The sequence below is a fragment of the Danio aesculapii genome, chromosome 24 (assembly GCF_903798145.1).
Source record: "Danio aesculapii chromosome 24, fDanAes4.1, whole genome shotgun sequence".
In the NCBI taxonomy this organism is placed as follows: Eukaryota; Metazoa; Chordata; class Actinopteri; order Cypriniformes; family Danionidae; genus Danio; species Danio aesculapii.
Genome location: NC_079458.1, coordinates 11,143,538 through 11,166,981, shown reverse-complemented (window position 1 = coordinate 11,166,981; position 23,444 = coordinate 11,143,538). Strand labels below are relative to the sequence as shown.

Below are 23,444 nucleotides of genomic sequence, written 5' to 3'. Positions count from 1 at the left end.
ACCCATATTCCATTAGGGAATAAGCACAACCCTGTTAGACCATGCGTTGTGGCAGACCCTATTTTTACATCCTTAAAATAGCAAAAGTGGATTCGGACACGCCCTTAATGCTTTTGCACCATGCACTTTAAACTTTGCACCTAGATCATTGAAATAGAGCCCTTTGTGTGCGTGTCTTTATATGCAAATTAGCTGCAGACCCCTGCCTTTTTCCAGAAGAGGACAAAGCCTTTACAGAATGTGGCTCTAAAACAAAACATCTGTTTGCATTTTAAAGACTTTATTAGCTTGAACTTCATATATTTTGTTTGTTTTGTTTGATTTTTTAGCGTTTTGATATAGGTTTGCCTCTGTAATCTGTGTGGTTTATTGTTCATATCACTAAAAGTACCTTATTTTAAAGTTAGCTGAAATGGTGCTAGTTTATTACTTAAAGTTTAATACTTAAAACTTCAAATCCCCAACTCAAAGTATGACTGATACTAATAGCGAAGCATCACTAGCCTTGGCGTTTTCAATTAATTATCGAAAATTAAATAAATAGACATGGAATGAGAATATTTACGGCAAACCCAGTGGAGCTGTGCTGTTCTCGCTGGTGTTCTGTGCGAGCATTAGCCATCAGTCATTAACACGGTATGCTAATGATGGGTGTGTGTGCGTGTGTGCGTGTGTGTGCGTGTGTGTGCATGTGTGCATGTGTGTGTGTGCGTGCGTGCGTGTGTGTGTGTGTGTGTGTGCGTGCGTGCGTGCGAGTGTGTGTGTGTGTGTGTTTGACGTCTTCACTTTGCCCTCAAGCTCCTGCTTTTCATCTCCATTTTCTCCACGACTTCTAATTCCTCTCACATCTGATTCCACGTTGCAGTTTCTTGCACCAAATGCAGATTTTGTTGAAACCTTCTTTAGCCCTTCTGTGTCAATAACTTACGTTCTTCTGATACAAATGAACTGCTCTTGTATATATCCTCAGGTTCAATTACCATTCCCAGCATTCTCTGTGTGTATTTGTGTGTGTGGGTGCACTTGAGGGAGTTAGACAGGATGTTCATTATCATACCATAGGTCAGGTCTGTGTGTATTTCCCTAATTGCCTCACCATGTACGTGATGATTTTTTATTTTTTTTTTTGATGATTTCCTTTCTTCTTTGTGTTTGATTATTCCAAATTCTAGGCATTGGAGGCCTCCTTGACTCCTCTGTACATCCGTATGTGCTCAGAATTATTCAACGGAGTAAAATATGTGAGGGGCAGCATTTTAGCAGGCGTCTCAGTCTGACCAAAGATGAGAAGCTTTTTTCGCTAACACAGACTCTAGTGACCCGACCACGGTTTTTGCAAGACTAACCATTAAAGCACAGGTTTTCATCATACCCAAACAGCAGCTCTGTGTTAATGTGCATTTTAAAGTATCGCATGAGAATCGAGTGACGAAATTGCCAAATTTTAAATAAAACTCTTTTAATAATGGAAGATGGAAATGCATTTTCTGAATAAACTCTGATATTTCAAACATTACAACCATGTGACTAATCAGATGTCTCAAAGTCCCTTTGCGGCAAGTCATTTCACTCAGCGGCCATCTTTGATACGTCTCTCGGGCAGTATGCTCGGTGCATTCTATCTGAATGGGGAAATATCAAACTCTTCAAAACTGTTTGCCAAGCTTACGATTACATTACATATTTGGAATCACCAATAAAATTAAACAACAACTGTCTCAGAAGTTTCTAAACGTCCGAATCAAACAAAATCGCCATATTTTCAGGTTACCCAAGCCAATGTGCATGCACACTCGAAAGGAACGAGATCACGACACCAACCTCAATTATGGCCGTTCTACACCTCTGGATCATCCTCTGGATAGGGATCGTCAGATCGTGCTAGTAATTCACAACTTGGTCTTGATGGCGAATCTCCTCTAGAAATGACAGCGACTCTTTGTTTAAAAGTTTGTGGCCTTTTGAGTAGCTGCTCTTGTCATGAGATGTGATGTGCGTTTGACAGAAAGGACTTTACCTCACGTTCGTTTCATACGATTACAAAACCAGAAAATGTTTGTTTTCAAGTGTAGTCAATTGATTTAAAAGTACAGATTTCAAGCTTTATGTGGATATTTTCTTATGTCTGTGAAGCAAGTATTTGCTGAGATTCCAGTGCATTTGTTGACCACATAAAGTGTCGTAAAGGTACACACCTGGTCTGAGCTTCTCCCCCAGAGAATTTTCAGTTTATAGCGATCAATGATTGGCTCCTGTACCAGTAGGTAGGGTTTCATTCGCCATATTGGCCATAACACTTTTCCCCATTCAGAACTATACAAGTGACATGTCTTGTGCATTCTATCCGCTTGTTAAGTGTGACAAGCGTTATTAGAGAGAGACTCATTAAATGGTAATAATATACGTTTACAAAGCGCTGTAATACTTTAGAAAATCACGATCGCAATATATATATATATATATATATATATATATATATATATATATATATATATATATATATATATATATATATATATATATATATATATATATATATTAGAAAGTGATGCATTTTTTCTAAATTGAAGTGAAGTGTAAACTATGACTTTATATAAAATTCACTTTGGCTTGGACCTGGAAACAGTATTCCATGTCACCGATACATCACAACTTAACAAGCAGATAATGTTTGGCTGTCTCCATTAAGCTTGCTTCCGTTGGTTGCTAGGTTACCAATACTACATTCAGCTGCTCTAACAAATTGATAGAAACGCACCTATTTCACATTTGTTTTTGGGTTTTTTTATTTTTTATGAACTATGAAAAGATTCCTTTCACTTTGGTATGGAAATTTGGCTATTGTGGCCTGTTGTTTCACAGTTCAAATGTAACGCTGTTCCCACTACACTGTAAAAATGTAATGTAACAAAAACTCAAGACAAAAATATTTTTGTTACTTTAACTAATTTTTTATTTAGGTTAATCAAGTTTAAAACAAAATTTAAGTTATACAAAGTTTAACTTAATATTTAATCAGTTTGATTGATGGAAGTTGGGATGACTAGAAAAGTTCATTTGATTCAGCTAAAAAATTTAAGCCAGCAAGTTTATTTACAGTGTAGTGATGGCTCCTTTCGAAACACTGCTTCGAAGCGTTTATAAATCTTTAGTTTCTAAAATGTGGTTTCGGATCTCGTGTCAAATTGGCAAGGTCACATGATTTCAGTAAACGAGGATTTGTTGCGTCATTACTGTTTCGAAATGTTTTGAAAATGTAAAGTTTCTCCACTGAACCTCTTTAATACCATAAAATACACATTAATCACATGGCTTCATTCAGATCACCCCCTAGTGGCGAGTCTCTGAACAGGTTTCATAGTTTTATCTTGGATCTCAGATCAGTTTCGCAAGTTTGTAGATGTTTTATTGCGACATTTGTAAAATGAAATGGACTAATAGTTAAATAGTTTAAAAAGTTAATATTTAAAGGAATACAAGTTTAATAAACAGTTAAAAGGAATAATAGTTCAAGTTAATAGTTAAAAGTTAATAGTCACTTGTTGGCCTGTTTAGAATCAGTTTGTAGTTTAAATGAATGCTTGGGGTTTATGTTTTTTAATCGAAAACGTTTGTGTATTTGCAACTTTCCAAGCATTGTCAGTTTGCTTGGTAGTTCACTTTGAACAGTGTTGTACTAATGATGCAGAGTGATCGAGTTTGAGTCTGGTGAAGAATGGTTCTGCAAAAAATACTGAAGCAATGTAAAATTAAGGTAAAGCTAGGTGGTTGCAGTGCACTTTTCTCTTATGTTAGATTTTGAAAAAATATTGATTGGATTTAGGCAAGGGTTTAGATCAGTGGTTCACTTGGTGATTTGTATGACATTTTGTAGACATGTAAGAAGGTGATGACATGTACAACAAAACATACCCTAGGTGACATATTTCAGATTTACAAAATATAGACATTGCCTTCTAGTGGATTTTGAAACGTACAACATAGGCTCATTCTGAAAAAGTATCACAAATTACGTAGCCAGAAGTATGTATGGCTGCATTTCAACAAATGCTACAGGGTGGTATGACATGTTCCTTTTTGCGCTCATCAGCTGACCACTTACCTGCGTATGGACTGCTTTCCTCAAAAAATGAAATAAACAAGTTAATAACAGGGTGAGAATGTGGTAAAATCTGAAAACATGCTAGAAATCAGGTAAGGGTTTTTCGTTTTTCTGGATTGCTTTTTAAAATTGTCGGTTGGGTTTAGGCAAGGAGGAGGGTGGGTCAGTCAGTCAGTCAGTCATTCATTCAGTCAGTCAGTCGACAGCAACCTCTGGTGGATTTACGCAAGAAGAGCAGGTGTTAATGGCACTCGAGAGAATTTGAGATCTCAAAAAGTGTACACAATGGCCTTTGGTGGGAAACAGCAAAAAAAAAAAACGTATATCCTGGGATGTATTTTGTGCTCTCCAGAAATGTTTATAGGGGTACGTTTTCAGAATGAGCCTGGGTTGGAAACGTACAAATAAAGCATACCCAGATCAATGTAATTTTCATTTTTTGTGTATGTGTGTGTGTGTGTGTGTGTGTGTGTGTGTGTGTGTGCGTGTGTGTGCGTGTGTGTGTGTGTGTGTTTGTGTGTGTGTGTGTGTGTGTAGACTGAGGCATATATATACACACAATGTGTGTAGCCTAGGCTGGCACATAAAAAAGATATTTCTTAGCCAATATGTATCAGTAGTACACTGTTTATAGTGATGTGATAATTAATATTAAATGGTACGTAAAAACAAAGAAATTGTCAGCACCTTTAATGAAAACATGTGTTTGACCATTGCATTTGCATCTTTGTATGAAAATACATTGTAAAAAGATGCCATTCAAGTTAAAAGCAGTTTTATCCATGTCTCACATATTACAATTAGTCACATTCTGGAGCCCTGCTATGTCTTCTTTGTCATTCTTTGCCCCATTGGAATCTCATAAAAGCAAATGATTTTTCCATGTGTGGATATGTTTGTAAACAGCTTTGGGGTGACAGAGTTCTACCTGTGGAGAGGCTGCAGTTGTTGAGAGCAGCTCATCCATTTCTAATGCAATTAGAGGTGTCAGTATCTCCTCTGAGAGGCAATTCTTGCATGGCCACTGAATATGGTTCCTCCTCCCATTTAAATCCCCTGGATTAGATTTGAGTGTCAGCTGGCAGACCTGCTAAGTGTCCGCTGACTAAGTAGACGGCAATGCGTGTCAGTATATTACAGGGCTTTTCAGATGTTTTTTTCATTGAGTTGTGCATGGAATGGTGAAGCAGAAGGTAGTCTAGCTGTGTGGATATGTGTAAATTTATCTTAAAGGAAGTTTGGGTCACACTTTATTAAATTCTAGCTTATAACAAATCATTTACCATAACTTTAGCTTAATAAACTCAACTAACTACTTATGAACAGTTTTTAAAGGCATAGTTCACCCAAAAATAAAAGTTAATTCAATGTTTACTTGTTTACCCTTGTGTACTTTTAAACCTGAAAAATGTTTGAGTCTTGATTATTATAAGAGTTTTAATAATTTTCCTATTTAAAACAGACGGAAATGAAAAGTTGCTATTTTCTAAGCCGATATGGCTAGGAACTATACCATCATTGTTGCGTAATAATCAAGGAAATTTGCTGCCGCACCATGGCTAAAATATTTATTTATTTATTTATTCTAATAATAAATAATGTTAATACCTTAGATTTATATAGTGCTTTTCTGGACACTCAAAGAGCTTTACAAATTTTTTTGGGGGGAATCTCCTAATCCACCCCCAATGTGCAACATCCACCTGGATGACGTGATGGCAGCCATATTGCGCCAGACCTCACACGTCACACCAGCAGATTAATAGAGAGGAGACAGGGTGATGAAGCCACTTATGGTATGGGGATGGTTAGGAGGCCATGATGGACAGAGGCCAGTGGGCAAATTTGGCCAGGATGCCAGGGATAAACCCTTACTCTTTTTCGAAGGACATCCTGGGATTTTCAGGACCTCTGTTTAACGCCACTCACTGAGCAGTATAGAGTCCCCATCAATATACTGGGGCGTTAGGACCCACACAGACCGCAGATTGAGTGCCCCCACCTGGTCTCACTAACACCACTTCCGGCAGCAACCTATCTTTCCCATGTGGTCTCCCATACACTACTGACAGGGGGCAGCCCTGCTTGGCTTCAGTGGGCAACCATGTGAGAGTTGCAGAGAGCTAGCTTCTCACTTTCTGTTGGTCTTAGTACATGATGTAACTGCAGAAAAGACAAGCTTTCAATTGGAAAATTATCCAAACTCTGGTCAATTTTGTGTGAGATGCTAATGGTCTAAACTGATTCAATGATCTATGCTAAGCTAAGCTAAAAGTGATAAGACCTGAAAATTAGCTGAACTGATTAATAAACAGTAAGACTCAACAGTTTAACTTTCAATGAGATTTGTAAAATTAGCATATTTTCAAAAAATAAAAAACTAAATAAGTGGAGTGTTCCTTCAAATTTAAATATTGCTAAACAAAATAATAATAATAAAATATTACCATCAAAAGGCTAAAAAAGCTACATATGCGATTACTTGGCTTTATTTATTATTTATTTTTTGTAATTTAATGTATTGTGGAGAGTGGAGAGATAGTGATAGAACCAATTAGGTGGATGTGGATAATTGGGAATGACCTCTTATTGACCATTTAATGACCTCAGTTTAACGTCTTATACAAAAGACGGTGCTCACTGACAGTATAGTGTCCCGTTCACTATACTGGGGCATTAGGACTCACACAGACCACAGGTTGAATGCCCCTTGCTGGCCTCACTAACACCACTTCCAACCACAACCTAGTTTTCCCATGTGGTCTCCCATCTAGGTATTGACCAGGCTCAGCCCTGCTTAGCTTCAGTGAGTAACTGGTTTTGGTCTGCAGTGGGATATGGCTGTGGCTAACATGACTTTTTGCATAAAGGCTTTAGAAAATCTCCCCATAAGATTACTGTCATTGCCAGTCATCTATAGAATTTTTTTTGTTATTATTATTATTATTATTTTTTGTGGAAACCATAAAGTCAACCATATTAACATGCAAAATATCCAATATTATATGTTATATATATATATGATAAATGTGCATCCTATGCTTTGAATATATTAGCTACTATTTTACAAGAAACAGACATTATAAAGCCCGGCATTAAGTTTTCATGTGTGTTCGGAGCTGTGTGTCATTAATAAGGGTCATTTAGCGTGTGCAAGAAACGAAGGCCTGTGCTCTTTGTCTTTAGTGACACCAGCGCCAAATGAGGAGAGACAATGTGTCCCACTGATCAATGAGGGGAAAAAAAGGCTGCCTGTGAAATGAAGTTAAATCTAATGTGATAAACGGCCCCGTCTGTCAGCGGGATCAGATCAGAGGTTTTAATTTTATTCAAGACGTTGTGGCTCAGGTAAATAAATAAAGTCTGTAATGTAAGGAGGCGCAGCGCTCCCTAGAGAAGATCCGGCTGAAATTTTAGAGGGTGAGACGCCGTTTAACCAACATAATTTATGTCTGATGTCGGCCTTCCATCTGAGGCCTTTCCATTATTTCATGTTCTTTATATATATATATATATATATATATATATATATATATATATATATATATATTCTTTATTTTTTATATATATGTATAAAGTAAATATGTAGTAAAATTAAAAAAATAGATAATAATACATTATCTTTGCTTTCACTATCCAGTCCATTCTTTATTTATTTATTTTATTTTATTTTATTTTATTTTATTTTATTTTATTTTATTTTATTTTATTTTATTTTATTTTATGTTCCTGCAATAGAGAAATGTTAAAATATAAATTTTATTTAATTTTGTTTTATTTTATTTTATTCATTTAATTTTATAAAATTTTATTATTAATACAATTTTTTATTGAAATTTATTTTATTATTAATTTAAATATTTTTATTTCATTTTATTTGTTCCTGCAATAGAGAAATGTTTTATTTAACTTGATTTTATGAATTGTATTTAATTTATTTGTAATTTTATTTATTTTTTATTTAGTTTAATTAAATTTATTACATTTATAAAAATTTTACCAGTTTATTTTACTTTTAAATCAGTTTGATTTATATTTATTTAGTCATTTATTTGTTTATTGGTGTCCTCAAAAGCAAAAATAGTTTAGGTATTATATTTTTAATACATTTTCATCTGCTCAAGTTTATAAATATTTGCAGTTAGTAATGCTAAATATGTTAGCATATTAGCCTTTTCACAATGTGTGCAGTATACACAGTAAAATAATAATTTTAATAGAGTATTTTATTTTTAGTGTTCTTTAATCCTTTGTATTTACATATGTAGCTAGTCCATTGACTAAAAGCAAAATTATTTCAGTGGTTGATAAATTGAAATGGTTTATTTTATTTGTATCTCTGCAGGAAATGCCATCCGGCCAATCGCATTGCGAGCAGTTTCCGCCATAGCAAAAGCTATGCCGAATTTTCCCATATTGGCCACCGGGGGCATCGACTCTGCAGAGTCTGGATTACAGTTCCTCCATGCAGGAGCCACAGTGTTACAGGTAAGATGTTTCCATCCAAAAACATGCAATATCATATTTACCTCTACATACAGTATAGTGGTGACGCAGTGGCTAGCACTGTCACCTCACAGCAAGAAGATCGCCGGTTCGAGCCTCGGCTGGGTCAGTTGGCATTTCTGTGTGGAGTTTGCATGTTCTCCCCGTGTTCGCGTGGGTTTCCTCCGGGTGCTCCAGTGTCCCCCACAAGTCCAAAAACATGCAGTACAGGTGAATTGAATATGCTAAATTGTCTGAAGTGTATGTGTGTGAATGAGAGTGTTTAGGTGTTTCCCAGTTATTGGTTGCAGCGGGAAGGGCATTCGCTGCGTAAAACATATGTTAGATAAGTTGGCAGTTCATTCCACTGTGGCGACCCCTGATTAATAAAGGGACTAAGCTGAAAAGAAAATGAGTGAATGAATGAATGAATCGAGGAGGCATTCAGCAATTCAACAAGAAGAGACAATACATACAAAAAGTGCTACTTATACAAAGTGAATTGTTTGTGCTCAAAGAATTTACTGCTAGAGTAGGGTTTTTTATTTAGAGAGGGAAAGAGAGAGAGATAGTGCTTCTAGAGGTGGTTTTGGTTTTATTCACCGGCGTTTAGGTGGTCTCTGAAAAAGGAAGAAGGATAGCAGTGAATCTGCAGTCCGAGTGGGAATGGGAATATCATTCGACTAGCGTAAAACATTGAATAAAAAGGTTTTGGAAAGTGACTTATAGCCTCTCTGCGATAGCACCACAAATATCACCAAAATATCAGATCATTATATATTAGCTATTATCACTTTATCTGTTTAAGACAAAAATGGGCCTTTCGTTTCAGAACAGTTTGTTAGGTTTGGTCAAACCTTTTTTTATTTTATAAAAAAAAAAAAAAAAATATATATATATATATATATATATATATATATATATATATATATATATATATATATATATATATATATATATATATATATATATATATATATATATATATATATAAATATATATATATATATATATATATATTTTTTATTTTTTTTTTTAAACCCTGATTATTAAAGGGACTAAGCCAAAAATGAAAAAAATATATACACATGTTCCTAAACATTCAATTCATTTATTTCTTCAAAATTCTACACACAATACCCCATAATGACAATGTGAAAAAATATTTTTTTTCAGAAACTCTTTTTTTCACATTGTCATTATGGGGTATTGTGTGTAGAATTTTGGGGAAATAAATGAATTTAATCCATTTTAGAATAAGGCTGTAACATTGAAAAAGTGAAGCGCTATCAATACTTTCCAGATGCACTGTATATAAAATGGCTTTTAGTATCTTCAATGTTTACTATGTGTGATTAAATAATTAAAGTGATGTATAGTTGTCTGTGTGTGTGTGTGTATATACATGTGTGTGTGTATATATATATATATATATATATATATATATATATATATATATATATATATATATATATATATATATATATATATATATATATATATATATATAAATATATATAAATTCTTTGAGCATTAAATAAACTGGCTTTTACCGGCGACGCAGCAAGAAGGTCGCTGGTTCGAGCCTCGGCTGGGTCAGTTGGCGTTTCTGTGTGGAGTTTGTATGTTCTCCCTGCGTTCGCGGGGGTTTACCCACAGTCCAAAGACATGCGGTACAGGTGAATTGGTAAGCTAAATTGTCCGTAGTGTATGAGTGTGAATGAGTGTGTATGGATGTTTCCCAGAGATGGGTTGCAGCTGGAAGGGCATCCGCTGCGTAAAACATATGCTGGATAAATTGTCGGTTCATTCCGCTGTGGCGACCCCAGATTAATAAAGGGACTAAGCCGAAAAGTAAATGAATGAATGAATAAACTGGCTTTTAGTACCTTCAATTTGTTAAGCATTAAATAGGGATTTTACATCTGCTGAAATTCAAATATATAAATATTATGCACATAAATTCACATGTGTATATACAGTGTATATAGGCATCTTTGCATGAAAATACAATTAAAAAATTTGCATATCTGACTTTTTATTGCAGTTTTCCACTGTATTTTTTTAACAATGTTTTTAATGTGTGATTAAATAATAAAATAAATAAATATTTTATTAACTACAATCGATAAATAGCTGCGGTGTGCCATGATAAATTTGTATGATTATTTTTTATTTAGTTTTTTTTCTAAAGCATTGAAGATGAATTTTCCATGCCTGATTTGACTTTTAAAGCGATATCCATCCCCCCCTCCCCACTGGCTGTTGTATAACCGCTTGGCTTTATAATGGCTTTCATTCACATTAATGAACATTATTACTATATAAAATCCTTAACAGCTCATTAAAACCCCAGCGCTGCTCAAACTCATCATCCCAACCTGGAATAGCTCACTTATTGTGTGACGTCACCATTATTAATAATCCATGCAACTCCAACTCCAAAGTTTATGACACGATTTGTCACGGTGCGCATTGTGTTTGTGCATCGAAACGCACTTCCTTTTAATTGCTATTGTCAGCCCCTGCGTACGTCTCTCAGCTGTACAGAAAGTTTTAATTAGAAAACTTTGCCCTAAATGAGATACAGTACGGTTAAGCGTAATATTTAGACTGCGGATTGAAAAGTGTTTCTAAACACTCCACATCACGGCTCTGGGGAGTAATCAAATACAGAATCTGTATGCAAATCCAATCTTAGTCTTTGAATAAATGCATCCACTACTTTTAAAGGTTGGTTTAATGTTTCGGTAATGTCTACCTGAACACTTGGGATCCGAAGAGGCTTCTTTTTTTTTTTTGCATTCAGACATTTGTCCTTTGAGTTAATACGGAAATTTAATTACTGAATAACTCGGGCTCTTGATAGAATCATAATGCTTTCAATTACACATCCGCCTGCTCTAAAAAGCCCTAATTTGTATTTCATTTTACACAATATAATCACTATTTGTGATGCTTTTCTCTCGCTTTAAAGCCGTCCCTGGGAGTGATGAAAGAAATTGTGTTTTCGTGTTAATATTTTGGGTTTAGTGGAGGATTAGGATGAGGATGATGAGTTTGCAGAGAACACACACACACACATGTCCTTTCAGACACATCAAAGCATCAAAACTATATCCCGATCCTTTATAACAAGGAGAAAGTGTAGGTCTGGGTGGTTTCTTTCCGGGAATTCGGGTCAGGTTTGGGTCAGTGAGCAGTTCCTGAATAAAGATGGAAGGCTAAGCTGTGATTCTGAAGTGTCTTACTATATGTGAAGAGTAATTTTGTTTTATTATTATTATTATTATTATTATTATTATTATTATTATTATTATTATTATTATTATTATTATTATTATTATTTGTATTTCTAAGCAGAAATGTTGCTATTTTTACATTATAGTTATTTTTATTTTATTTTATGATAAACAAATATTTTAAATTGTATTATAAATTTAAATTCTAAAATAATCTTTTATTTAAGCTAAATAGTTTATTTAATTTTTATGCAGTTTATATGTTATTTTGATTCATTTAAAATGTATTTATTTTATTTTATTTTATTTTATTTTATTTTATTTTATTTTATTTTATTTTATTTTATTTTTATTTTATTTTATTTTATTTTATTTTATTTTATTTTATTTCTATCTGTTCTAGTTCATAAATGGCTGTGGTGCTAAATTTGTTTAATAGACTTTTCACAATGTGAGGAGAAAAACATATGAAATAACTATTTTACACCATATGTGTTTTGCTATTTTTACACCATATTTACTAACTAGGATTTATTTAATTTAATTTAATTTATAATCTTATTTTATTTAATTTAATTTTATTTTAAATTATGTTTTAAATTATAAATATAAATTATAAAATAATATTTTATTTAAACTAAATAGTTTTTAAGCAGTTTATGTTGTTTTAATTAATTTATAATGTATTTATGAATTTATCTGTTTTAAGTTTAAAAATGGGGGAAATGCGGTGTGTGTAATTCAAATTTGCATAATAGTCTTTTCAAAATGTGAACAGAAAAGACCATAGTTATTATAAGGTTTTTGTTTTATTTTATTTTATTTTATTTTATTTTATTTTATTTTATTTTATTTTATTTTATTTTATTTTATTTTATTTTATTTTATTTTATTTTATTTTATTTTATTTTATTTTATTTTATTTGTTCCAGCAATAGAGAAATGTTAAAATACTTTATTTTATTTATTTTATTTTATTTTATTTTATTTTATTTTATTTTATTTTATTTTATTTTATTTTATTTTATTTTATTTTATTTTATTTTATTTTATTTTATTTTATTTTATTTTATTTTATTTTATTTTATTTTATTTTATTTGTTCCAGCAATAGAGAAATGTTAAAATATTTTATTTTATTTTATTTTATTTTATTTTATTTTATTTTATTTTATTTTATTTTATTTTATTTTATTTTATTTTATTTTATTTTATTTTATTTTATTTTATTTTATTTTATTTTATTTTATTTTATTTGTTCCTGCAATAGAGAAATGTTAAAATATTCATTTTATTTTTTTTACCAGTTTGTTTCACTTTTAAATCAGTTTGATTCATATTTATTTAGTCATTTATTTGTTTATTAGTGTCCTCCATAAGGGAAATTGTTTAGGTATTAAACATTTTTTATGCTTTTTTTTTTATCTACTCAAGTTTATAAATATTTGCAGTTGGTAATGTTAAATCTGTTCCCAATGTGTGTAGCATACACCATAGTAAAACAATAAGAATATCTTATTTTATTGTTCTTTATTCCTTTGTATTTACATATTTAGCTAGTGCTTTTGCTTATAAGAAAACAAGAATTTTATTTTATTTCGTTTTATTTTCACTTCATGAGCTGTCTACCTTAAAGAAGTAGTTAAGATATTTTTTCCAGTTTATTTAGCTTTTTAAAGCAGTTTATATGTTGTTTTTTATTCATTTGAACTGTAATTAATTTTTTTACTTTATTTTATATATGTTAAATAGTAAAACAAATGCTCAATAACACATATACAATAAACAATAAATAGGATTTAATTCATTTTACTATTATTTCTTTCTATTATCAAAGCATCCAAACCATATCTAAATCCTTTTTAAATATGATAAAACAGGCACAAGCTGGCCTGGATAGTTTTGTTCTTCAAAATCAGGTCAGGTTTGGGTCAATGGAGAACCGATCAGATTCTGGGTGAAACTAAAAGAAAACGCTGCGTTTCCAACTATTGCAATCAGCAAGTCTTGTGGTGGAACTGAATGGGAGAATCAGGCTCTTCGAACGTCTCAATGTAAACACAAAACGCTGCATTGTTTCTAAGCAGACGCATCGATTTGGGCTCCACATCAGAAGTATTCTCTGAAGAACAAATAATATAATGAAGTGCATTCATATCCTGTATTGATTTCTGCAGATCGAAGAGTGTTGAACCTGTAGAGTTTTGACTTTTCTTGAGTTATTGACGGCATTAGGATATGGTGGCCTACCGGAGTCTGATTTATCCGGTAAAGATAACTGTGTGGAAATACCTGCGGCTTTGGATTTTCTCTAAAAGACAAGCAAATGTGAGCAAAAACAGACAAATGACTCCATTTGGGTGATGCAGGGGGTGTTGGAGGACAGCAGATCCTTTATTAAAATCATAACTCAGGGGTTCCTGTGTTCTGCTCAGGCTGTAGATTTCGCAGTGATGTCCAATTCAGCAGCAGTTTCTGTTGCTTTGAGGAGATCAGATTAGCATTGAGGTAACTGAGATTAGCATTGGGAGGATGGGATTAGCATGGGAAATATTGATTTTAATAAATCAGTTCGTCGGGGGGGTTCATGTTTTAAGATGTTTGTCGAATCAATCAGATTTTATAGTAGGGTCATTTTTTTAAAGGTATCTTATCTGATTTATTTAATCTTTGCCATGATGACAGTAAATAATATTTGACTAGATCTTTTTCAAGGCACTTCTAGCAGCTTAAAGTGACATTTAAAAGCTTAACTAGGTTAATTAGGTGGGCATGTTAGGGTAATTAGGCAAGTTATTATATAACAATGGTTTGTTCTGTAGACTATCGAAAAAAAAAAATTGCTTAAAGGGGCTAATAATTTTGACCTGAAAATGGTTATAAAAAATGTAAAACTGCTTTTTTTCTAGTCAAAATAAAACAAATAAGACTTTCTCTAGAAGAAAAAATATTATCAGACATACTGTGAAAATTTCCTTGCTCTGTTAAACATCATTAACATAATAGATAGATCATTGAATCGGATTAGACCATTAGCATCTATAGCAAAAAATTAAAATAAGTGTTGTGATAATTTTCCGATTTAAAGCTTGACTCTTCTGTTGTTACATCATGTTCTAAGACTGACAGAAAATAAAAAGTTGCCATTTTCTCAGTTGATATGGCTATAGGAACTATACTCTCATTATTGTGCAGCACCTAAAATAGTCCCCATTTAGGTAACTAGGTAAGAGCTGCAACTTTTAGTTTTAAATGTTTTAAAAGGTGCTTTCTGTTTTGAAATTGGCATTCTGTGCTGCTTAGGAATCTAATGATTTATTCAACTTACGATTTGATTCACAATTATTGGTGATTTCATTATTAGATTTTATCATGAATTTTGGAATCATTGAATAAATTATACAGTAAATGAACATTTGTCTTTTTATTAGGCTGTTGTTGCATGTTTCTTTGTGAAATTTAGTGTGCTCCACACAGATGAGTGGGCTTGACAAACCACCTGTAGGACAAACCACCCTATATGCTCTGAGTAAAAAAATCTAAACTAACTTAGACTTGCTATTTATATACTCCTGCCATCTGATGGTTAAAGATGTTTATTTTATCCTCACGTGTGAGTAAATACAGCCCAGTATAAAACTATTACTGTATGGGAAAATGGTTCTTTAGAAAATGTTCTTCACACTAAGGAAATTTGTAGAAAATGAAGGTCCTTTGTGAAACCAAAAAGCCCTTTTTATAACCTGTATTTTTAAATGTGCTTCTGAAAGACACATAAGAAAACACTGCATATGTAAAAATGTTGAGGTAAAAAATAGCAGAGCAGGAGACAAAAACACTAAAATGTTTCACAAAATAATGAATGTTACATATACAGTGCTCTGAAGTACACCTCATTTTGAAAATGAATATTTGTTTCCATTTCTCTGAATATAGGCAATGTATTTTGGTGCATTTAAACAAAACAGATTTATTAAACAGATATATATATATATATTTTTTAAATTAGTCTCCAAACATATTTAGAAATTGAAAGATAACACATTTAAATTCAAGCAAAATATTGCAACCTTCAAAATGTCAACAAAATTCTTCCTTTTTTTTTTTTTTGCTTCTCTTGATTTTTTTTTTTTTTTTTTAGTTTGTATTTATTTTTTTTTCTATAACATATAAATTTGGATGTATTAGTTTTGGGCCATTATCGTAAGTTATTTTGTTAGATGAGCTCCAAATTTGGCTTCAGTACTAATCTATTGTATATGCACAAATATAATATTGTATAGATTCCTATTAAAAATATGAATTTAAAAGATAGATTTGTGAGGAGTGTACCTATATATGCTGAGCACTGTATGTCTTGCATGTGTCTGAATAATGGCAGAATTTCATTTTTTGGCTGAATTTTCCCTTTAAATGCGAGGTTGATTCACATTACACAGCATCACCTGACAAACCAGACAAGCTAATAACCTCCAGAGCTGAAACGCTAGCAGGTTTCTGCGAGCCCATGTACTTTATTCTACCGCAGCTAATGTGATCTGCTTGTCGATCGATACTCTTTAGTTGATTCATTACTGAATACATCGCTTTGCAATCACCCTGTAGGGGATCCGGGGCTCCTCGTGGTGCTGTATTGACTTTCATACATGTTCACGTAAAACTAACCCACCTTACTATTCAGAACAAATTCAAAGATCCTGGAAAATTACCAGCTGCAGAAAAAAATGCCTTACATAATTAAGTGTCTGCTAAAATGTTTCAAATAACGTTTGTGAAAAAATGGATAAAATGTATTTAATAAAACATTATAATTTAATATAAAAAAGGATTCTATTATATATTTCCAGGTACTTTGAAAGTATTCAGAGTATTTTTTTTCACTTTTGCTACAGACAAACATCTTACACAACAAACAAACACTAATGTGAGAGGAGCTCAGAGTGGAAGATGTACATTCTTCTCAATGTAGAATATATTAATATTTCAAATTAAACTTTGAATAGCATTAGACATATGAAAACCAGTGGTTTTTAAATCATTTTCATTGAAATTTTTGGACATTTTATTACCAACATTTCGATCATTTATTTATTAAGTATTTTATACCACCAAAAAGATAGTATGAAAACATTGTGAAAATAATCTTACATATAACTGTTTTGCAACATTTAATTAATTAATAAAGAAATATTTGCAGAAGAAATATAAACTTAAAAATGATTAGTAATAATAAAATTATATTATTATTATTATTATTATTATTATTGTAAATTTGTAAATAATAAAATGAATTTAATATAGGTTTTTTTTACATTTTGCAACATTAAACAAACATAAAACAACAATTATAAATATATTTTAGTTTATTTAAAATTTGAAACTCAATAGCTGTAATAGCTGTAAATTTGTAACTGAAGCTTTCAAATGAATAAAACAAATATATACAGTTGAAGTCAGAATTATAAGCCCTTTGAATTATTAGCCCCCCATTTATTTTTTTTCCCAATTTCTGTTTTTCAAGATTTTCTAAACATAATAGTTTTAATAACTCATCTCTAATAACTGATTTATTTTATCTTTGCCATGATGACAGTAAATAATATGTGACTAGATATTTTTCAAGACACTTCTATAAAGCTTAAAGTGGCATTTAAAGGCTTAACTAGGTTAATTAGGTTAACTAGGCAGGTTAGGGTAATTAGGCAAGTTATTGTATAACGATGGTTTGTTCTGTAGACAACTGAAGACAAATATAGCTTAAAGGGGCTAATAATTTTGACCTTAAAATGTCTTTTATTCTTAAAACTGCTTTTATTCTAGTCGAAATAAAACAAATAAGACTTTCTCCAGAAGAAAAAATATTATCAGACATACTGTGAAAATTTCCTTGCTCTGTTAAACATCATTTGGGAAATATTTAAAAAAGAAAAGAAAATTCAAAGGGGGGCTAATAATTCTGACTATATACACACACAATCAATTTGTGTTGGGACAATATGAAGGAATTAAGTTTAACAAATTTAACTGAACATAGAACAATTAAGTTATCCCAAAACAAACTCAAAGAATTGTGTTGTTTCAGCTCATTTTGAATAAGTAGTCTGAACAAACAGCAACCATCATTTTTTGAGTGCATGTACATTTTAAAGAATTCAGTTAGAGAGTACATTTACTAATATAAAGACAATTTTAATAATACAATTAATACATATTTTGATTTTCAGTCACTCTGTAAGGGATGCAAAGTCATATTGATTGACTTCTGTGCATTAAACTAACCCACAGTACAATTCAGTATACAAATCCAAAGATCCTGGAAAGCCGGCAGCTCCTGAAAAACAGCCTAACACAGTCAAATGACTTTCATTTACTGAAGCAATGATGTCAAGCGCTCGCACTCACCGTGTTGTTGTAAAGTCTAATGTCTGCTCCTTTAATAAGATTGGGCTGTTATGATAGATTCTGGCCTGTCATAATGAGACAGTAAAATAGCTGCGTTTAGGAGATCAGGACGGTGTTTTCATAGGGAGGTCTTTGGGGGCAATGGAGCAATATTTCACTAATGGCAGAGCTGGTTCAATCTTAATGATCCGCACTGTAATTTGGGTCCTTCTCGGTGCATGTAAACAGTTGCGAGCTGCAATAAAGAGACCGTCATCAAGTAGTAAAAATGACTTGTGGCCCAGAAAGCATCAGGATTTGGTAATTTCGTCTCAAACTGCTAAATGTTTCCGTAGAGAGGGGTGAAAACAACAGATTTGTTGACAACACAACGCTTTTAACAAGCAGCACGGTTTGGAGTGTGCCTTAGAAAAATATGTAAATGTTTATACAGTGTTGCTGCAAGGTTGCATTAAGGTTGTGTTACAGTATATTGGGAGGATTAAACTAGAGCTGGAAATGTAGTTTGCGTATTTAGACCATTTACACACACACACACACACACACACACACACACACACACATATATATATATATATATATATATATATATATATATATATATATATACACACACGTAAGGAAAAGTTTCTAGCCCTCCTGTGAATTTTACCAGACTTTTTCCAACATTATTAAACATGATAGTTTAACAGTTTTTTCCAATTGTTTTGCGACAAATTTCAAAACCCTGATGTCAATTTTCAAAACTCTAGACACAAAACTCTGAACAGTCACTGCTTTTAACACAGACTCTCCAGTGTTCAAAACTCTGCATGCTGCGTTCATTATCTCAAATAAGTCTTGCATTTGCAGGATCATTGGCTCACATGATTCTTTTATCATACAAATACTAGAGGAACAGAACTTTAGATCACCAGCACACTAGATGCACATCGTTTCAATAAACAATCTTCAACCATCATTTAATATTGTTGTTTAAAATATATGATACAGGTTTCATTATGGTTTATACATAAGTGTAGAGGAAACAGTACAGACAGTGGAGACACTAAACTAGTTTTATTCATTCCATCATAATGGGTTTACTGTCATTTTTTTTCTCACTGCACATCCCCATTGAGATGATATATGGCAACATATGCAAATTACAACTGGATTCCACATACTGTATATAAAATCTCATAATAGTCAATAATTTTTCAAAATAGTGCAAAAAAATCCCTGTTTACATTTTTTTAACCATATAATATGTATATAATAATATATAACATAATAGATCATATATTTACATAACATATATGTACGTATATATGTCTATATGTCTATTAGTTTTAAAAAATGGCAATATTTTGACATGTATGACATATTTTATATATGTAAAATTCATATGAACTATAATGTCACACATGTAATTTGCATGTATTTCTATATATCAGATTTCTATTTTGGGATCTGTGTTTCCATCAGTCTGGTTTTGTGGATTGTAGATTCTCCTCTACATCACGGTGGTATTTTCATTACTCAAAAATCTTGGAAAGAACCTTCTGTCAATGTGAATCCAGGCCTGACATTGGCCTGCTGTGATTGGGCTTTCTTACATACATGGCAGTAATCTCAAATATGAAAACATTGTCTGTAAAAGTGGTACATGGAACAAAGAAACCATGGAATAAGGATGAATTAAGATGAAATCTATACAGATAATGTAGTCCAGTTGTGTCATCTTCTGTGGTAACTGATGTCATTTGATCTATCCTAAAACTTTCATCATCTAAACATGTAATATTGTACATCAGTTTCCATGCATCAAGAGTAATGCAACAGTTATTTGTCATTTTGAGTGCTTGTATCAGTTGATAATAACATCATGCTAAGTAAACGAAAACGCATTTATTCAAATGTAATGTTTGAGTTGAATCAATTTGATGTTTAATTGTATTCTATTGAAATAGTTCAATGAACAAAGTATCTTTGACTTGTGTGTATTCTATCCAAGCATTTGAAAAAAAGAGTTAAGTTTTGCAAAAATGTGCAATTTCGGCAATGGTTGTGAATTTTGTGTCTAGAGTTTTGAGTTCTAAAATTTGTGGCAAAACGATTGTAAAAAACTGTATCTGATTTCTGATGAGTAACTTATTTTGTATTGTCATGATGGCTAGATAATATTTGACTAGTTATTTTGCATGATAGTATTCAGCTTAAAGTGGGAGAACAATATTGAGCTTAAAATTCATTAAAAAAAAAATTCTAGAAGAAAGAAAAAACATGCATTTTTAGGCGAGAATGTAGTTGATTAGATTATAACTATGCAGTTTATTTATAAGGAAACTGCCTATTTTAAATATTCATAATTTCGGAGATTCAGCGTGTTGGCGACCAGCCTGTCATACTGAGCAGAGCAAAAACAGTTGACATTCCGCCACAAGATGGTGAAAATGACTGTGGCGAAAATCACCTGTTTTGTCGTAACTTTAGACAATATGCTAGAGAATACTCGTGTGATATTGCTTTTATATATATATATATATATATATATATATATATATATATATATATATATATATATATATATATATAGTTGAAGTCAGAATTATTAGCCCCCCTGTAAATTTTTTCCCCCAATTTCTGTTTAACAGAGATATTTTTTTAGCACATTTCTAAATATAATAGTTTTAATAACTAAAATTTCTAATAACTGATTTATTTTATCTTTGTCATGATGACAGTGAATGATATTTTACTACATATTTTTCTAGACACTTCTATACAGCTTAAAGTGACATTTAAAGGCTTAACTATGTTAATTAGGTTAACTAGGCAGGTTAGGGTAATTAAGCAAGTTATTGTATAGCGATGGTTTGTTCTGTAGACTATCAAAAAACTAAATATTATCAGACATACTGTGAAAATTTCTTTGCTCTGCTAAATATTTGCTCTGGGAAATATTTAAAATAATAATAATAATTCGAAGGGAGGCTAATAATTCTGACTTTAACTGTATGTATATATATATATATATATATATATATATATATATATATATATATATATATATATATATATATATATATATATATATATATATATATATATATATATATATATATATATAGTTATTATTATATGTTACAGTTATTATTATTTAAAAAATATAAAAAAAATATTCACACTAAAATAAATGGTAATTTAGTATATAGATTTAGAATGAAATGAGGGTAAATGCGATCACAATTCACAATTTCTGCTTATATATTTCCCTTTTCACTACTCATATCTGCACTAAAAAAAGACTAAAGGTTGCGTCCTCTTGTTAGACACTGTATTGAGCAAATATAGTCTTTCTTCAGTGGCTTGTGAAACGCATTTACTTCCAGTGACTTCCATAAAGCTTCAGTCTTTTACCTGGAGCGCTAGTCAAAATATCAGCAGCTCGGTGTGTTGGTCAATCTGTGGGAATCAAAAAGGACAAGAGCTTCATGCATAGTCATTGTAACATTTGGATGCCAAACCAAATCTCTTTAGGGGGGGAAGAAACGACGCACGGCTAAATGCCAGGATTTTATTGCGCAGGAATAAAAGAGCAGATAGAAAAAAGAAAGTGTGTGTGTGTATGTGTGTGTGTGTGAGTAAGAGAGAGAGAGAGAGAGAGAGAGAGAGAGAGAAAGAAAGATGATGGAAAGAGCAGCAGAGCCGAATCTAAAAGCGTCTGAGATCTCTGAACGAGTGGAAATCAATGCACCAGCACTGGTTTCAGAGCAGATAAAAAGGACCTGCCGTCTCGATTGCCTGGAAACTACTTAGAAATTCTCACTTCAGATTTATTTCAGGCCTCGGCCACATTAGCGCTAAATACTGCAGCTCGGGGTTTCTTTGATGTTTCTGCATCAAATGAACAGCAGTAATGGCCAGCGACTCCTGTTTGCCGAGCAACAGGCCTGGCTTTTTCAGTAGCGCAGCGTTTCCGTTGTAATGAATGGTTTGTTAGCTCAAATCCCCTGCTTTTTGCTTTAAATGTGGCTGTAACTAAAGGATAAAAATGGCTGCTCATTGTTATTATTTTGGATTTGCTGTCATATTGAAATGTTTGTGTTGGATGTTCATAAAAGTATCTTTAAGTATGTTTTATCATTTCGGTAGGGTAATTAATGAGTTGGCTTTTTTTAATACATCCAAATAAATATCAGAACATTTTTGTGTGAATCACTTTAAGTGAACTGTTGCTTTAATGTAGCAAAATGTAAAAAAGCAATATCAAAACAAATGTACATTTCATTACCTTATTTGTTTACCCACTGTCTCTCCACTCCACCTATAGCTGGTGTGTGGTGAGCGCACTGGCACGGTTGTCCTGTGGTTGCCGTCGTATCATCCAAGTGGATGCTGCACACTGGTGGTGGTGTGGAGAGCCTTCCCCTCATGATTGTGAAGCACTTTGGGTGTATGGCCATACATGATAAATGCGTATATAAATACACATTACATCATATTTACCCATTTATAATAAAATATATAAATATATAAATACATATTACATTACATTTACCCATTTATAATAAAAATTTTGAAAAAATCAGCCACTAGGTGGCAATTTTGAGTTTTGTGAGTATTTAATTTATTGTGTATTACACAAGGTTTTGCACAGCCACACAAAATACATATCATATGATAGGCCTGATGGCGATGCAGTGGCACAGTGGGTAGCGCTGTCACCTCACAGCAAGAAGGTCACTGGTTCGAGCCCCGGCTGGGTCAGTTGGCATTTCTGTGTGGAGTTTGCATGTTCTCCCTGTGTTCGCATGGGTTTCCTCCGGGGGCTCCGGTTTCCCCCACAGTCCAAAGACATGTGCTGTAGGTGAATTCAGTAGGCTAAATTGTGCGTAGTTTATGTGTGTATGTCCTGGGGCCTTATGTACGAAGACTTGCGTTGAAATCATACTAAAACATTGCATGCGCACAAAGCTAAAAATGTGCGTTCGCAGTAAAAAATTCAGATGTATGAAACACTGCGTACGCGGAATCCCACGCATATTCTCTTTGTACATCCAAATTAACGTGAAACTGAGCGCACGTGGACGAGAAAAAAAACCCTCCCTGCCTCCTCCCCTGTATGGATATGCTAATGACTCTACTTTGGCAAAAGCAAATGAAAAAGCAATGGCAAAAGCAAGCAAACTTTGAACAGACTGTGAATTGGAGGTGCTCCTATCAGAGGTA

General features: G+C 32.5%; 1 protein-coding gene across 1 annotated transcript in view; it reads left to right on the top strand.

The window, feature by feature from the left end:
• Positions 1-23,444, top strand: part of dpyda.1 (dihydropyrimidine dehydrogenase a, tandem duplicate 1) — a 394,532-nt gene that overhangs the window by 315,986 nt on the left and 55,102 nt on the right. Inside the window, exon 19 of the mRNA XM_056450967.1 lies at positions 8,448-8,590. Within this exon, the coding sequence (XP_056306942.1) occupies positions 8,448-8,590 (143 nt within the window). The remainder of the gene's footprint in view (positions 1-8,447; positions 8,591-23,444) is intronic.